Raw genomic sequence first — 14,031 nt, 5'->3', positions numbered from 1 at the left:
CAAATACAAACATTCTGACTCAGAGTTTACTTGGAATCGAAGTTGAAGTTAGTATAACGATTTTCAAAATTTTTGGCAGAATGCACACTGGAAATTTCAACTCGATCGATAAAATATTAGAAAGAAATGAGCACACAATATCATAAAAAAACTACATTTCATAAACTACCGCATATTTTACATAATGACGTTACACGTTTAACTCGGTTAACACGGTAAATTTAAATATAAACTTGGATTCTATCGAAGCGAACGCCGCTCGCGACTTTTAAATTTTAACCATCACTAAATTTACTCTTTATCGACACTAAAACTACACCCTCGGGAATTTTAGACCAATCATAACTGACATTGAGATACACAGTCACGTAAGCTCACTTACCATATCGTTCCATGGTTCCAGGGATGGAGGAACTTTGTACCGCTTGATCAACAGCCAGCGAATGCGCCGTTATGTTATTTTCGCTTCCAGAAAGTTTGAATTCGCAATTTCGGTAAATCGTCAAGAGTTTTTAAATATTCCATTTAAAAAACCTGTTTGTTTTTGTAATTCCGTTTCTCTGTTCACAGCCTTCCTGCTGCGACATCGAGCACCCGAAAAGCGGTGGCTGTTTTCCGGCATTTTTTTGCTAAATTGAAATTTAAATAGCAATAACACGACACGGCAAAAGTCGATATAGAACTGAACAATCGAGCTTTGGTTAAGATTTTACTTAGAATAGTATCGGTTGTAAGGCTATAGTATGGCTTGATATCTATGTAGTGACCACTACTATGATATCGAACATTCCGTTCTTATTCACCTTCCAGTGAATATTAATAATCGATAAATTACCCTGACTTTATCTATATAATATTATATATAATGTAAATTCTGTTACAAATGAGTGGACCAAGCTACCAGTATAGTAGTATATAGATAATAAGTAGTTGACACTTATTTTTTGTAATCCAGTTTAAAGCCAAAAGACAAACAATTTTAAGCTACTTATTTAGAAATTATTTAAGTTCGACATATTGTTAACTCAGTTAACTTAATTTGACTACATTTAATTTGACAGTGACATGAATCAATTTTAACAAAAAATGAAATTTAGAGGTTTAACTCAAATATTACCGCCCTCAGAATACAGAACGACTCCCGGGACCAACCGAAATTCGGTGACAAAATTGCATTAGTTTCTTTTCATTTTAACGAAATTGTATCTGTATTCACAGCAACGACCTTATTAATATTCCACTTAGTGTGAGTGAGGGTCCACCTAAACATGCAACTCTAAAAATTAAATAACGACACAGGCAAAAAATAACTTAATTATTTTAATTAGAGCATAATGATATAACCTAAATAAACTCAATCATTTTCACTATAAATATTTGATTACATGTTCTTAAACTAGTACCTATTTATCAATTTTTAAATCAAAAATATTAACTTGACAGTTGATACAATTTCAATTTGTACAGTGTGAGCCGTGCTTAGTGAATAAATTAAATAATTAAACACTGAAGTTATATCGTGTCACAAGATGACACACAATTAATTCAAGCGAGATAATTAATTGCACACAAACTTTACAATTTTGATTTATGATTACCAACTCTTGAGCATCCGTAATGGAACTACAATGTTAATTTCTACGGAGGTCATCAATCCTAAAATTTCCAAAAAGTGAATATTACACAGTGAAGTGACCTATTATCATGGTTCAGCAGGCGCCACTAAGAATTGCGCAAAATTCGCACTCTTGATAAATCTTCCAAATTAGGAATAAATTAGGTTTCGAATTACACAAATTACGCATAAGTTTTATAGTATAACAAGAACTCAAACCTTGACTGCTATTTCACCATGTTCATGATTGACGAATGTTAGAAAAATCTATTGTATGCAGATGACACCAATCATTAAAACGATTAGGCAACGTAATTAGGAAAGTTTTCACACAAGTGTTAATTACAATTAAGTAAGTACGTATACTTCGGTTAACACAAATTGTAACAACTGATACATCTCTTGCTTAAAATTATTAAATCATACTTAAGTGCGATTATTTCGATTTGGACTGGAATGTACCTCGTTACGTAAAAAATGGTTTTAGTGTAAAATAATAAAACAAATATTTAACCTAGGTCAAAAACACTATATAAATCTGCTTATCTTAAACTTTCACATATTCAATAATTTATTCAATGACAGCACCCAGAATCATCAATAATTTCCAAAAATAAAAAAATTGTGTTTGAAAAATCGAGTTTATTAGCATTTCGTTAGTGAGCGAGTGCGAAGAGTATACAGTAATTCCTCGGCAAAGCAGTTAGACCTTGACATCGATGAATCTATTGCCTAATTTCAGAGCGGTTCAAAATCTGCACTTGAACCTGACTCGTATTCAGAAACTTGTCTTTTGTTTCATAACTTCATAACTGCATGGTCATGTCTCGGACAAGATTTATGATCCAGAGTAAAAGTAAATTATTACTTTACGCAATAATTTTATAGTGTAAAAACGAATGGATCATTTTGACGCAACCTTTTGTTCGATGGACAGGTGTCATATTAATAACTTTCCGTTTCAAAGACTGCTCCGGAACTCGGGAGGATAACGTTGATGTTTTGACACAACTTGCAACTGGTGTCATGTTATATTTTCATTTCAAAAACACAGACCAGAGATCTATATTTCAAAAAATATCATTTTTTACACTGGAATTTTTATTAATAATTTAGAGTCATGTGGCATCCGAAATTCTGCAGGGAACTTCACACTACAAATGGCTCGATGATCTTCGATTGCTGTTAGGACTTGTTCGAGACTCTTCGATGGGTGTTGACAGTTGTTCGAATGCTTCCGATGCCTGACGAAGACTATAAACAGTTTTATACACGTTAATTTAGTGATGATAAATACCAAATTTTATGAAAAACAAACACATAGGTGAAATGATTTTGAATCGATTTTTTGAGAGAAATTTAACATTAGTAATGTCATAATGTCAAACATCCACAGAAAATTAAATTAAATTAAAAACAGAATATACCTATATCATTTTTATTGTTGATTATACGACACCGGCTGACCTTGGTTTACTTAGATGTTGAAGATGTTGACATAGGTTAATAAGTGAGACTTAAGTCATTCCAAATCTACATAGCAGGTTGTCAAAATTTTCCGCTTCAAAATTTAGATAAATTCAAATAATTTAAATTACTGGAAAGTGTGCAGTAAGTTACATTCAGTGACAGCAAGGATAATGAAGATTAAGTGCTTGAGTTTTTTCATTTTATATAGATTCTTATGTTTTTTTTTCAACTTGTGTGAATTATATGTATGTCTTTGGGTTCAGTGTTTCGTTTTTCGCTAATTACAATTTTTACTTAGTTTTAAGTAGTATGACAATTTGCTGTGTTGTAACAAACTCTAGGGTAATTTTCAATTCATTTACACACAGATGTCCATAAATATTTGATAGCAAAATATCACTGGAAACATAAATGTGTCAAATTAGCCGCTCACCTTTATAGAATCTTCACTATCCGTTCCCAGATATGATGGTCACTTTGGCAGTACATAATGTTTTGCCTTATTTCGACAAGGCGGCACTTCGTTGTGATATTCATTTACGAATACTTTGCAGTACAAAAAAACTAACATCCCTGACTGTTTTTGTATGACTTTTGAACCATGTAGTCACCATTTTCCAGTGGCAAAAAAAATACGAATATAAAATTTTGCCAGAAGCGTTAATAATTTTTCATTGACATTGATATAGTCAAGGTAGTGTCTACATTGACTGAATATTGCAAAACAATGCAATAGTGTAAGTGCCTTCTTACCTAAAAGCGTACACTGTAAAGTCGGTGACCTTGTAGTGATGATGCAAATTTACAAACAAATCGAGTTTTTCGCAAATATGTAAATATTGGTGTATATGTTGCAAAAATATCGACTATGGTATTTTTCGCCCTGGAACTGAGAATAATGTACACATGCCACAGAACACATTTGAAAAAAATATATACTTAACACAATTCCAAACACATCTATAATCACGCCAGCGAAAAACGTATTTACGTGGATGTTTCACAGCATCGCTTGTGTGCATGTGTATAATTACGAACTGCAGATACACCTACTTTTACGCTTATTAGAGAATATGGTAAATATAGCCTAGAAAAATTCAAATGTCGCTACCCGATGATGTGATCTACATTATTTTGGAATTAGCCTTGATTTTGTTAATATTTGTCTTATGCAACCGTAACCAATAAAAATCTGCAGGTAACCCATTGCCTAACATGTTATATGGTACACTTGACTTTTGATATGGTTGTGAAATTCGCGAAAATAATAAAATCATTAAAAAACTTAAAACTTGTAAGAAACGAATTATTTTAATGATTTATAGAAACTTCATTGGTTTTAAATTGTTAGAAATAAAAATTAATTTTAACAATGTACAGTCTGTCACCACTCGTCATAACACTAACGAAGAAACACAAAACACAAGTTTGGCGCCTTGCGCAACTTCTATTGAATGAAATTATTTTGAATGCCACGACTTTTCTCACTATAATCGTGTCTAGTTGAAGATAAATTGATAAACAAATTTTCAGATTTTGCAATAGATGTTTCCCACTACTGCAATGGTGGGGTTTTATGCAAACTATATATACCCATAATGAATTGTTAAAATCATTTGGTGATATTTAATTTGTCGAGCCTATCAGTGAACAATGAGAGTGCATCTTGCAGTAAGAAACCAATCTGGTCCTTATTTATATTTTGAAATTGTAATTTCAGGTTTTTTTGGTTGTTATGTTGGTGGTAGTGTGTCAGTGCATACCGTACGATGACTCCGACCCTACCCTCAGCCATGGATATGGCGACGACGATTACCACCCGGCCCAGGACCAACAATTTTTTATACTGAAAAAGCTCAAACTGCTGGGTCTAGGTTTACTTGGCAAGAAACTTTTTGGTTAATTTGTGATACTCATAGTGTAGATATAGGTAGTTAAATTATTTTGTACTTAAAGTCGTAATAAATTTTTAATTAATTTTTCTCTTTAATACATGATGGGGAAATATAATTGATACTTACAAATAAAAACAATATACAATAGTACCCAAAACGGATATTCTAAGTGAATAACAAATAAAGTATAAAGTTCGATCTCGCTGACAAAATATACAGATTAACATATTAACAAAATTTCTAAGATCAATAATATAAATAAAACTTAAAAAAGGTGTAAAATAAACAATTTTAACTATCTCCGTCAACAACAATTAATGCTGATTGAATGTGGCAGGTTTGTCGTACAGGAGCCTCCATTTGGTCTGACATACAGAAAATTTCGATACGAGCACCTAAATCAAAAGTGCCCGGCTTTGAAACAACCGCCGAAAGATTCACCGGTTCTGTAGACAAAGGTTTCAATTCTCTAACTGCACTTCCAGTCCCCAGCCAAGAAAAATTTTTGGAAGCATATGGATAGAATAGATCAGAGTGAGAGAGAGGAAGTCCGCTAAAACAAAACAATAGTTAGTTTCAAACAACCGCACACTCGTGGCGGGAGATTTAAATCCGCACGCATGCGTGGAGCGAAACTCGATTTTTCTAACACGCAAGCCCAAGATTTGAAATTTCCCGCCAAAAGTTGTATTGGAAACAGAGCCACAACCAGTTTGGTAATGTACTTTAACTTTTTCAGAATATTAGGTATTCTTTTATCGTTTCATTATAATGAAACAACCTAACCTCACTTATTTAGTCAAACTGACACAATTATATACAGAGTGATGCACGAAAACACGTGCAGCTTTCACAATACTAATAAAACTTGTTATACCTCGTACTTCCCAAAGTGTTGATAATAACGTTCAAATCTGCAGAATTCTCTATGTTATGTAGTAGCAACTTCACAGGCACGATGCAGAACTTCTCCTTGCGGAAATTGTGCTCGACTACCGCCGGATAAATAAGCGTACACGTGACTTTGGTTTCATGACCGGTCTGACTTTCGCTCCGTTTGTCTTTATTTAAGCTGACTTCTAACAACGTTGCGGGGTCGCTCAAAGCTGCAAACTCGTCGACGTCTATTGGAGTTTCGTTAGTTTTGTGAACCGTGAAAGATATTTGGGTTTGACCGTCGACCACCCTTTTTTGCGGGTCGTTGACTAGGGCTTGCCATTGCACAAAAACCGCTCCGTCTGCGTTTTCGTCGCCTTTAGGGTCACCCTCGTCGAACAAATTCAGCGGGGAATGCTCGTGTTTTTTCGCGAAGGCGAGGTAGGCGGAATGAAGCGACTGTCGGGTACTTCTCTCATGATTTAAGTATATGTTAGAGTAGGTACTTTTCTTTTGGTTGGTTCGTTTCGCTTTTAGTAGAATGTGTGCCGATTCCTGAGAGTGTAAGTTGATGTATTTTGGGGTGACGATGTTTTCGGTGAAGGTCCAAAATTTGCTGAGCATTCCGACGTTAAGGAGACTGATTTCGGTTAAAACGGAGTTGTAGAATTTGTTTAGGTTTGAAGTTTTGAGGACTAGAGCGACTTCTTCGACTTGTTTACAGCTGAAACTCTCTTGCACGGTGGCTTCGACTTTTATGGATTCTTGGACTGATAAAGTCCATTTGTGTCTGACAAGGCGATATCTTAAATTCGTGACGTTATTAAAGTAGGAGGGGTTGAGCAGACTTACCTAGGTACTACTCCGGTGTTCACGTTTTCGTAATAAATAAGTAAGTCGATGAGACACGGTCCTGGTTTATTAGGCGCTTTAATGAAAATGGAAAGGGTTGTACTTTGACCTGGATCGAGTCGGTCGTTTGGAAGTGGTACCGACGTGATGTGATTCTCTCTAATCAGTTTTTCTTTCATTGCAGGCGTACAATTGGTTAGAGAAATTTCAGACTGTTCTTTAAATTTGGATTCACAGTTACACAAAAATTGAGGAGCAGAGGTCGCCATGTACACTTTATGTAAAGGAAGAGTACCGGTATTTTGAAAATCGATCACCACTCTTTGTACTTCATCACATAAAAATTCGGAATTAAATTCTGAGAAAGTAACCTAGAAAGTTAAGTAGGTGGGTATTAAGTACTAAAATTGGTGATGAATGTCGTACCTGGAGACACGGCGCCAGTGGTACTACTTTAATTTCTACACTTTTACTATCAAGGGTGCCATTTTTCATACTATTTTTTAATTCCGACTTGATATTAAACAGTTGTTTTCCTTGAATAGAGATATTATCTGTGGCTAAGGTATAACAAATCCCTTTTAGCGTGATCACCCCAGTTACAAGAGGAGTTAGCGAAAGTACGACATTTTGATTACAACTTTGTTGGATTGAAAGTGACTTCGTTACGTGTGTTTTTACATAATCCTTAACCTCAGTTTCTGGATCTTCGTTCGACACGGAAACGTCATCACTTTCAAAATACCAAAGTAAGTAAATGTCTTTCATTTGTAATACGATTTGTAAAGTATTATTAAGTTGTATGCAGACTTGAATCGGTTCATTGACAATAGCAGTCGGACTATTTTTTGTTAAATTAGTAACACTGTATAGTGTTATCATTGGTTTAAAAGTAAGCGGAAGTGACCCATAAGCTTCTTGTACTAATAATTCTTCTAGTTTATTCCACCTAGTCACAGCCTCGGCGTTATCCGGGTCCACGAAATTTACTCCTACTGCAGACACTTTACCCGGGGTACTCAACGGAGGTGTCGGTTCCATCAACAACTTCAACGAATCGTTATCTAAGTCAGGTAGCGCCAAAATCGGAATGTCTTTTTCTTCTTCTTTCTTCAACTTATTCTACAATCGAAACACAAATTAGTCAATTTCAAGTCGCATATTTACACCACTTACCCCCAATATCGTTATATACTCCTTCAAAAACACACTCTGCTGCTGACCCGACTGTTTACTATCCCCGTTAAGTAGCTTCGCGAAAGATTTAACCGCTTCATCAAACGAGTGTAGGTTATGAGCCTGCCTTCCAATAGTGTAATGTATATGGTCCTCAGCCAAATCCCAGCCGCTGTTCTCATAAACCTGATGCGCTTGTTTGTAACTTCGTAACGAATGTTTTCGTTGAGCAGCTTTAGAAAATCTGTGACCCGCTAATACCATGTGAAACGCGTATTTTCTTACCATTTTTGAGTGCAAAAAACAATAAGCTGCTTGTTCTAAAAATAGCGCGGACCGTAAGTCTGATTCTTCGCTTGTCATTCTAATAAGTTGGTGGGCGGCTTCGCCGTATAAACCGCGACTTTTCAGACACTCAGAACTGAGGAGAGTCGCTCTGGTGGCAAACTGGGGCATCCTTAGAAAAAAAAAATTTAACTAATAAGTTTTGCGTTTTTATTACACAGTTCGTAGACATACTTGCACGTGTTTAAGTAAGTCGTTATGCTTTCTTCCATATAGTCGTATGTCTTTCTGTTTGATTCGTTTGCCATAAAAGCTGAGAGTGCTGCCATTTCTAGTGCGCCTGCGTAGTAAAGCCAAGCTTGGTCTGTGTTATAGTCCCGTTTTGCCAAATGATATGCTTGAAACGCTAGAGTAAAGTGGCCGAACATGAAATATAGATCACCTAATCGTCGTACTTGTAATTCTGGTGAGTCTGGAGCATATCTACAATACAAATAATAACAACCGCAAACTTATTAAAAATCTTACATTAAGTTATTCACAGCGACAGAACTAGCCCCAGGTTTGTTAGGATTGAACCATCTTTTAGTCGCGCTAAACAAAGACCTACTAACACCCTTTTTGTTTGATATAACGTCACTCAGTTGTTGAATTTGTTTTTCAATGTAAGGCAACAAACAGGTTTTACAAAATTCATGCAAAAATAATTTCACTTGTTCTACGTCTTCAGTGGATAAACAAAGACCGTGCACTTTTAATTTTACGTTGTTTACGATAAATCTGTCCTTATCGTTACTTGAAGAATTCTGAAAGCACAAAGAATAATAGCACTAGTCGCAGGACGTCGCACCTACATAAAATTTTGTTGCAGTTATTTTTGTTGCGCATGAACAGTACAATTGAATCTAGTGATTTAAGTCGTCTAGCGGGCCATGAAGTCGATTTTTAAAGTACTGTAGTGTTGGCGCTCCTGGTTTAGTTTGACACTTGAACTGTCAAATCGTATTTTAAATAAATTTCGTGGCCTACTAGACGAGTTTAATGATTATAATACAATACAAACAATAAAATTTTATGTTGATTGAACTAAGTTTTGTTGGTGATCCCGTACCATTATCAGTTCTTCAGTATCAGGGCTCAATGGGTGATAATTAAGGTTCGTTTTTGTGTCATTATCCTGGGTGGAGTCAAAAACCGCCCGTGTTGTGTATGGCGAACTTTCTGGTGTTGGTTTATAATCTCTTGATTCTATATTATTGTGAATAAATTGGCTCCACGGATCTGGTAAATGTTCGCTGTTTCCTGCTCCCGGAGGCCGCGAGTTCATTCTCAAAAGAAAGCAGTTAGCTTCTCCGTAGGAACTTTTAATTGATTCATAAGCTTCACTCGCTCTTTCTATATTTCCTTCAACATTGTCATGGATAATCACATAGTACTTTAAAATGTTTGAGCTAAACCATTTGGGTAACTTTCCGGGGGCGCTATTTTGCATTTGGTTTAGGCTTTGCGCTAGCTGAATAAGACTCTCCACCACGTTAATTTCACCCGACGAAACCACCAAAACACATGATAAAAAATGCTTGGTGTATTCATGATCTGACGGGTATTGGACCCTCAGAAACGTATCTCTCCACGCTTCAAACCACGGCGTCGATAAAGTAATGTTTAATAAATGATCATTAGTTGTAAAATTCTCGCTCCTGAAATCTGACAACTCACTTACAGAAGTGTTTAAAAACTTCCTGGCCAAAGTGGTTTGAGGCGGGCGCGAATTTACATTTAGGAAAGTCAGTTTGAGATTCCGTATCATGATAACTGCACCCGTCGGGTCTTTATAATGAACTACAACAGAAAGTCAATACAAACCTACAACTAAAATCCAACATACCATCGTTGCTCAATTTTGAAAAAGGCTGAAGCAACTCTATGAAGGTGAGGTTGTTTTTTTGGCAGCATTTCTCTGCAAGAGGGGTACACAACACGGCAATTTGCGGAGTGAAGGCGTTTTTTATGAATTCCTGTGAAGTTTGTTTGCACTGAGCCATTGTCAGGTTATGTGTGCCGCCAAGTCATCGATCCCAATTTAAACTTACTGTACATGTTAAATAAAGTCAGAGATAATTATCCATGTGTGGTGGTTTTCTTGCCTCTTAAATTATGACTAACACGAAAAAAATCAGCTGCACATCAGCTGTTTATGCAAAGTGAATGAAGTGACAGGTTGATAGGGTTGACAGGTGCCATATGCAACTCGGTAAAACAGGAATCTGCACCCATTTTACGTTTCCGCGTTTATTCATTAATTTTTTGATTGTTTGGTGCTTTCTACAAAATATAGTTTCATAGGAAAGTCAAAACCACGAATAATAATTAATGAATTGTCTCCGCTTGTGGCGATTTTTAAAAAGTGCGCATGTCACGAAAGTAACTAACAAACTAAAAATCCCTAGATGGAGAAAACGCGGGAAACAACACAAACGTAACCGGGTTCGTTGTTGTCTTTAATCTCAAACAAACAGGGGGTGGCTTAGTTTGCAGTTCGGTTTTAGCACACCTCCTCACCGTATAACATGAATTCTGAACGGTTAATCGGTTCACCCATCAAACATTTAATCAAACCGCGCCCTTACACAGTAATTGTTGAGGGAAACATTGGAAGTGGAAAAACCACGTTTCTTAATTATTTTCAGCAGTTCGACGATGTTAATGTGCTCGCAGAACCTGTTAATAAGTGGAGGAATTGCAATGGATACAATTTATTGGTATGTCTGTTCGTGAAGTTGTTTCAAAATGTAACTGTGACGCGTTGTAGGAAAAAATGTACATTGACCCGAAAAAGTGGAGTTTCACTTTTCAGTCGTACGTGCAGTTGACGATTCTTCAACACCACACTTTAATGACGAGGCACCCCATAAAATTAATGGAACGGTCGATATATAGCGCAAGGTATTTAGTAAAAATTTTGTATTTTGTATTTAACAAAATTTTTGTAGGAATTGTTTCGTGGAACAAATGGCTAGAACTGGAAGTATTGACTGTTGTTCTGTCTCTGTGATGGATGAGTGGTTCAAATGGGCCCAAGAAAGCTGCGATTTGTCAGTGGATTTAATAGGTAAGTGAAAAACCACATGTGAAGTAAATTAACGTGGGACGTTATAGTGTACCTGAGGACGTCACCGAAAGTCGCACATGAGCGCACATTGAAGCGTAATCGTCGAGAAGAACAATCAGTGCCTTTGGAGTATTTCAGAGACATACACAACCTGCACGAAGACTGGCTCATTCATAACAAATTCAACTGTCCGGCACCCGTTTTGGTAATTGATGCAGATCTAGACCAGTCTGTCATTCAAAAAGAGTATTTAAAGTGCAAAGCGCAAATATTTACGAGTAAATCATTGAAAGTTTAGTGTAAGCACTTTAAGTTAACCTTTAAGGTTTAAAAATTATTTTCTTATTGCAACTGTGTATTTTATGTAGGATCGTTTTAAATTTCATTTGTGTAGTTTTCAATTTTAATTAAATAAATATCATCTAAGTTTTAATTTTATATTTCTTTGAACATTACAAGAATCTGGTAGAAAAAATTGTACAAATTATTTGAGACACGCGAGATCATTGACAGATGTCACACTTTTGGATCAGTCTTGACAAGTAGTTTGACATCTGACGTAGATTCTAGATCAGTTAAGCGGTACCACAGAATCAAATTGAAATGACCAAAAGACAAATTTTGTCACTTGATTATAAAATTAACGTATGTAAACAACAGTTCAAATTAAAAACAAAATCAACCTAACAAAATATACCTAATAACAAATGATTATATTTTTTAAGTATTCAGTACAACAACCATACTTCTAAAAATCACTTTATATCACAAACTTGTTACACTTTAGAAACAATTTCTCAAGTTCTTACCAGTGTTGTTTACATTGCAAATAATAACGTTTTAAATATTAACACTCCACTGATAAGAACGTTAAACAGTGGATCAAACATTTGTTCCAAAAATTCATACAAAAATATACCTATGTTGTTGAGTTTATGCGAAACTAAGTTTCTACAATAGTACAAATTTGTATTTTGTTCAGTTTGGTAGGGAATGACAATTTTATTTAAAATTTTTCGACCAACGTTGCACCGCGTCTTGTTGACTGGTGTCCCACAACGTTTTTGACAGTTTGCCAACTGTAGCAGCGGTAGTTTCATTTTGAATCCAATCTAGTAACAACTGGTAAATAACCTAAAAACAAACAATCACAATTTGTTGTAAAAATCGTTTATACACACCTCTTTGATTCCAGCGCGGCTGTAATCTTCGTAAAATTGACTGATTTGGCCATCTGAATAGTCCAACAATCGGGCGGTAGTTCGCCAGTGTTCGTTCATATGTGGCGACACAAAAAGTAGATGTTTTCGTTCAACGGGCACAGTACTGTCAAACAAGGCGTTTATGGCATCAGTAACAACATAGTCTTTTTGTGAGCTATTTTCAGTTTTGCTGTTCATGTATACGTTATAGTTTGATCCAACGTGAATTCCGTTAGCATTACTAATATTAATTACGCTAGCGTAGGCTACAATGATACGATAAACTTAACTGTGATGAATCTGGTTTTATTTTACCTGTATGTCTCGCTTTTTTTGGTTTTCCAAAAACTTTCGGTTTTGTTTTGATTTTAGGGTGGACATTTATGTGTTCCGGTTCTTCGTATTCGTCCTTTTTTTCATTAATAACTTCGTCTCGTGGAGGGCTTGGAATGGCATCGGTGGTTAGGTCATCGTCTGAGTTACTTTGTCCAGACATTTTTCGTTAAAAAATATCGACTCCGTGCACTTGTTATTGTATTATCAACGTCCGTTTTATCAGTTTTATGCTGTGATAAACTTTACTCTTACAAAAATTTTCATTCTATGTCCTTGTGTGATGTCACTACTCTCCAGTCCAGTACGACCTACTCGTGTTTTATTTTATCACAAAACGTTCAACCTCGTCTATTCAAACTTACAATGTTTACATTTATTCACTTCAACGCACGCACCGATGGATTCCTACAAACTGGAGAATTTAATGAATATTAATGGAGGGAGCGGGTTCGACCATATTGCGAAAGTCACGAGAAGTACATGGGCGGAGTTAACACAGTCGCATTAATGCATACGCAATGTGGTCACATGGGTGTACTTTTGATATTCTCTCTGCGAACTATCAAAAGTTTGCGGATGACGTTCTCTGCTATGACTATTAAACATAAGATAAAATCCTGGGGGAAATACACGGCGGGTAAAACGAATGTGTGTTGCAAAAACCAAAAAAGGGGAATTACTTCGCGAGATGTGCTGAAAATTTGGCAAAATATTGTGAGAATTTCCGTCACAGTACGGTTTTGCCGCTTAGCCGAAAACAGGAACTATATAATTAAACGGTCAAATATGGCCGTGGATTTTTGTAAACTGTTTGTTTTATAAGTTAAAAGCATCAGGTATTTATTGCAACGTCCGGCTAGAAAAGCCCTATAAAAAGTAAACCCAGTTAGCATGAAAGCTACTTATCAGTGTGTTACATCTTTAATGTTGCAAGGTTAACGACGAAGTTAGCCTTGTAAGAATTTAACTATGGAATAATTAATATTCGGCTGTGGCTCACAATGGACAAAATCAATTTGTGACTTGCAAACCGAATTTTCCCTCGCACTTTGGTGTCGAAATCGTTTTAAATGTGATAAGTATTTAATCTAATCGTGTCATCAAATTTTCTATGGTGTCAGAGGGTATTTAGCGAAACTGAAATTTCGAGGAAATTGAACATACTACATAGAGACTACGAGCAAAGTAGTTTAGTCGCACATCATAATATGC

The 14,031-nt window shown here is 35.8% G+C and overlaps 3 protein-coding genes and 2 long non-coding RNA genes across 5 annotated transcripts; 2 read left to right on the top strand and 3 right to left on the bottom strand.

Moving 5' to 3' along the window:
- Window positions 1-2,258: 2,258 nt before the first annotated feature.
- On the bottom strand, window positions 2,259-4,562 carry LOC135141576 (uncharacterized). Its single transcript, XR_010282398.1, has 3 exons — window positions 4,025-4,562; window positions 3,519-3,974; window positions 2,259-2,869 (listed from the first exon to the last, which is right to left on the bottom strand). It is a non-coding gene; the product is annotated as an uncharacterized LOC135141576 (long non-coding RNA).
- A 115-nt stretch (window positions 4,563-4,677) lies between these two features.
- On the top strand, window positions 4,678-5,063 carry LOC135141324 (uncharacterized). Its single transcript, XR_010282373.1, has 2 exons — window positions 4,678-4,756; window positions 4,806-5,063. It is a non-coding gene; the product is annotated as an uncharacterized LOC135141324 (long non-coding RNA).
- On the bottom strand, window positions 5,042-10,422 carry LOC135141318 (trafficking protein particle complex subunit 8-like). Its single transcript, XM_064072303.1, has 9 exons — window positions 10,058-10,422; window positions 9,281-10,011; window positions 8,698-8,975; window positions 8,404-8,652; window positions 7,885-8,341; window positions 7,135-7,830; window positions 6,709-7,079; window positions 5,858-6,661; window positions 5,042-5,533 (listed from the first exon to the last, which is right to left on the bottom strand). The coding sequence occupies exons 1-9, from the start codon at window positions 10,212-10,214 to the stop codon at window positions 5,272-5,274; spliced, it is 4,005 nt and encodes a 1,334-aa protein (XP_063928373.1). The 5' UTR covers window positions 10,215-10,422; the 3' UTR covers window positions 5,042-5,271.
- Window positions 10,423-10,614: 192 nt separating this feature from the next.
- On the top strand, window positions 10,615-11,714 carry LOC135141322 (deoxynucleoside kinase-like). The gene is made up of 4 exons (XM_064072315.1): window positions 10,615-10,931; window positions 10,982-11,115; window positions 11,163-11,281; window positions 11,329-11,714. Exons 1-4 carry the CDS (start codon window positions 10,740-10,742, stop codon window positions 11,577-11,579), a joined length of 696 nt encoding a protein of 231 aa, XP_063928385.1. The 5' UTR covers window positions 10,615-10,739; the 3' UTR covers window positions 11,580-11,714.
- LOC135141323 (protein immune deficiency) lies at window positions 11,705-13,366 on the bottom strand. Its single transcript, XM_064072316.1, has 4 exons — window positions 13,182-13,366; window positions 12,799-13,127; window positions 12,463-12,749; window positions 11,705-12,415 (listed from the first exon to the last, which is right to left on the bottom strand). The coding sequence occupies exons 2-4, from the start codon at window positions 12,977-12,979 to the stop codon at window positions 12,284-12,286; spliced, it is 600 nt and encodes a 199-aa protein (XP_063928386.1). The 5' UTR covers window positions 12,980-13,127; window positions 13,182-13,366; the 3' UTR covers window positions 11,705-12,283.
- Window positions 13,367-14,031: the final 665 nt, after the last annotated feature.

Source organism: Zophobas morio, unplaced genomic scaffold (genome assembly GCF_036711695.1).
Source record: "Zophobas morio isolate AGI-343-1 ecotype UQ-CSIRO unplaced genomic scaffold, CSIRO_AGI_Zmor_V1 ptg000044l, whole genome shotgun sequence".
NCBI lineage: Eukaryota > Metazoa > Arthropoda > Insecta > Coleoptera > Tenebrionidae > Zophobas > Zophobas morio.
The sequence above is the reverse complement of the archived record's forward strand: the minus strand, read 5'-3'. Positions and strand labels throughout refer to the sequence as shown.